Below are 2,317 nucleotides of genomic sequence, written 5' to 3'. Positions count from 1 at the left end.
TTCCTCTTCCATCTCTATCGTTGTGTTACTGCCTTTTTTGTAGGCGAAGCTTCCTCATTCCGTGAGCCATTCATATTTTTCTTTTCTGTCACCCACCATCAAGGTGGGTGACCGTGCTTAAATGGTGGGGGTCGATTACTCTAGCGCTCGCCAATTAATCTCATTAAATTCTCTCTTTTCCATCTTCTTGCTCTGTCTTGTGCAATGCTCACTGAGAAACAGGCTTTGAGGAAATAATACTCTCTCGTCGAAGACTGGCGGAAAGGAGCAGGTCCCAAACAGCTGCTTAGAGTGGTCAGGCGAAACGCAAATTTTGTTGGCTCAAGGGCTCACACACCGCAACCCATACCGTCAGTCGCTCCCACTGTTCGGGGTGTGGAAGCCATGGTGGAGATGGATCAGTGGTTGCAGCCGGACGATGTATTTTGAGGAAGCGCCCCGTGCAGAAGTTTCAACTATGGGGATGCCTTTGAGTGGTGGACCTACGCCTGTCACCGTTGTTGAAGTGAGCAAGGAACTGAAGCTAAGAGGCAAGCGGAAAATGGAAAAGATTGCCGTTCCGAAGGAGGCTACGGCTACTAGCAGTGCAGCCAAGGTTGGAGTTGAACATGTCCGAGGAGTCTGTAAGTTTTGTGACAAGCCATTGACTATTGGTCGCGCCTTCAACGATCACGAGAAGGACGGAAGTAAATTTGAAAGGTGTCCTCTCGATCCGAAGCCCCCTCCAGACTCGAATGCCGCCATGTTCACGGAAAGGGTTAAGCATGAAGCACGCTAAGCTGCTAAGCACGTCCAGGAAGCTGCTGAGCACGTCCAGGTCAAGCATGACCCATCGGCTAAAAGGCGTTGTGCAGACTGAGACCTTTTGCGATGAAGAATTCCGCCAGTTAAACTACTGTTCTTTGGCGGAAAAGCTCTCCAAAGACAGAGTGGTTGAGCTCGTTGAGTTGAAGGCTAGAAGAGCTGAAGAGAAGGGCCGTCGCAGGAACCAACGTCGAAGGAGTGCGCACGCGGGTCCCGCGTCGCGGGAAACCAATGAAGCATCCAAGGTAGTCTACATTGCGACTTGTACAGGTTTATCTCTAGCTTTCTGGTCGAATCCATACCCTGACCATATGTTACCTTCAGTATGAACGTCAGGGGCAGAATTGACAACTCGTATGCATTTCTGGGCGCGCGCTACTTGGTCACCTCGTTAATACGCAGTTTTGACCTGGTATTCGTATGATTTGGGCAGGAATCACTCAATTCCCTCCCTTCCTCTCCTCTCTTCTTCCTCGTCCCCTTCTCGTCCCTTCCTCTTTCTTCTTCCTCTCTCCTCTTCCTTTCTCCCCTTCTTTCTTCTCTTCTTTCCCCTTTTTTCTTCTTTTTTCTCTTTTCCCCCCTTGTTTTCTGGATTATTCCCCCCACTCTTGGTCTAATGGTTAGGATATCTGCCTTCCAAGCAGATGGTCCGGGTTCGATTCCCGGGCGGTGCAGTTCGTATCAACGAGAGAAGAGTCTCTATTCTATCGTGGAACAGTTATGCTCAGCACGTCAGGGCGATACAGGAGTTTGTACGCATGAGCAGCTTGGCGCAGTGGATAGCGTGTTGGGCTCATAACCCAAAGGTCCCTTGATCGAAACAAGGAGCTGCTATTCATCAGAATACACTCGAGATGGTTATTAAACTGAGAGGTGCAGCTTATCGACTGCATAGCTCAGTCTTACCGAAAAATTTCCACTAAACAGAGTCGGTGTTTTCGTACCATTCCGTGCGGTTGGCCCAACCGTGCCAGTCCAGGGGAAAAACAACGTTAATAAAGCGTTGTCCGTGCATAGAAAAGAGCTATCCACCTAGAGCAGAACTCCTTGCAGGAATGATGAATGACCGCCCGGTACCTCAGAACGCGTTGCGGAGATGAAACAACAGCCCAAATTCACGAGCCGCCGCATGCGGTTTCAAAATGTGCTTGCAAGCAGGAACTTCGATGTCACGAAAAAGTTGTGCAGCTTGTGCCGAGCTAGCTGTAGTATGCGATGAGAACCTTACCAGTTGGAGTTATCAACCGAGATAGAATGCGGCCTACCATGGGAGAGATATAGTAGCAGTTCGCGATCTCAGGTACGCGTTTAAGGCCTAATCAGACTCTTGGCCGCGGGATGGTTGACGACGGTACGTCCGAGAAGGGATTCAGATGTCCCTCTACAAGTATCACAGGATACTCAATCACTACATAAGTGATGTGCACCGCTAGTCTAATGGTTAGGATATCTGCCTTCCAAGCAGATGGTCCGGGTTCGATTCCCGGGCGGTGCAGTTCGTATCAACGAGAGA

General features: G+C 49.8%; 1 protein-coding gene and 3 non-coding genes across 4 annotated transcripts; all 4 read left to right on the top strand.

Annotated features, from left to right (window-relative positions):
• Positions 1-457: 457 nt before the first annotated feature.
• Pmar_PMAR023940 (hypothetical protein) lies at positions 458-778 on the top strand (the record flags this gene model as incomplete). Its single annotated transcript, XM_002766223.1, has 1 exon — positions 458-778. The coding sequence occupies one exon, from the start codon at positions 458-460 to the stop codon at positions 776-778; it is 321 nt and encodes a 106-aa protein (XP_002766269.1).
• A 628-nt stretch (positions 779-1,406) lies between these two features.
• On the top strand, positions 1,407-1,478 carry Pmar_PMAR023939. The gene has a single exon. It is a non-coding gene; the product is annotated as a tRNA-Gly (tRNA).
• Positions 1,479-1,565: 87 nt separating this feature from the next.
• On the top strand, positions 1,566-1,638 carry Pmar_PMAR023938. Its single transcript has one exon. It is a non-coding gene; the product is annotated as a tRNA-Met (tRNA).
• A 589-nt stretch (positions 1,639-2,227) lies between these two features.
• Pmar_PMAR023937 lies at positions 2,228-2,299 on the top strand. Its single transcript has one exon. It is a non-coding gene; the product is annotated as a tRNA-Gly (tRNA).
• The last annotated feature ends 18 nt before the right edge of the window (positions 2,300-2,317 follow it).

This window comes from Perkinsus marinus, assembly GCF_000006405.1.
Source record: "Perkinsus marinus ATCC 50983 genomic scaffold scf_1104296973198, whole genome shotgun sequence".
Taxonomy (NCBI): domain Eukaryota; phylum Perkinsozoa; order Perkinsida; family Perkinsidae; genus Perkinsus; species Perkinsus marinus.
The sequence above is the reverse complement of the archived record's forward strand: the minus strand, read 5'-3'. Positions and strand labels throughout refer to the sequence as shown.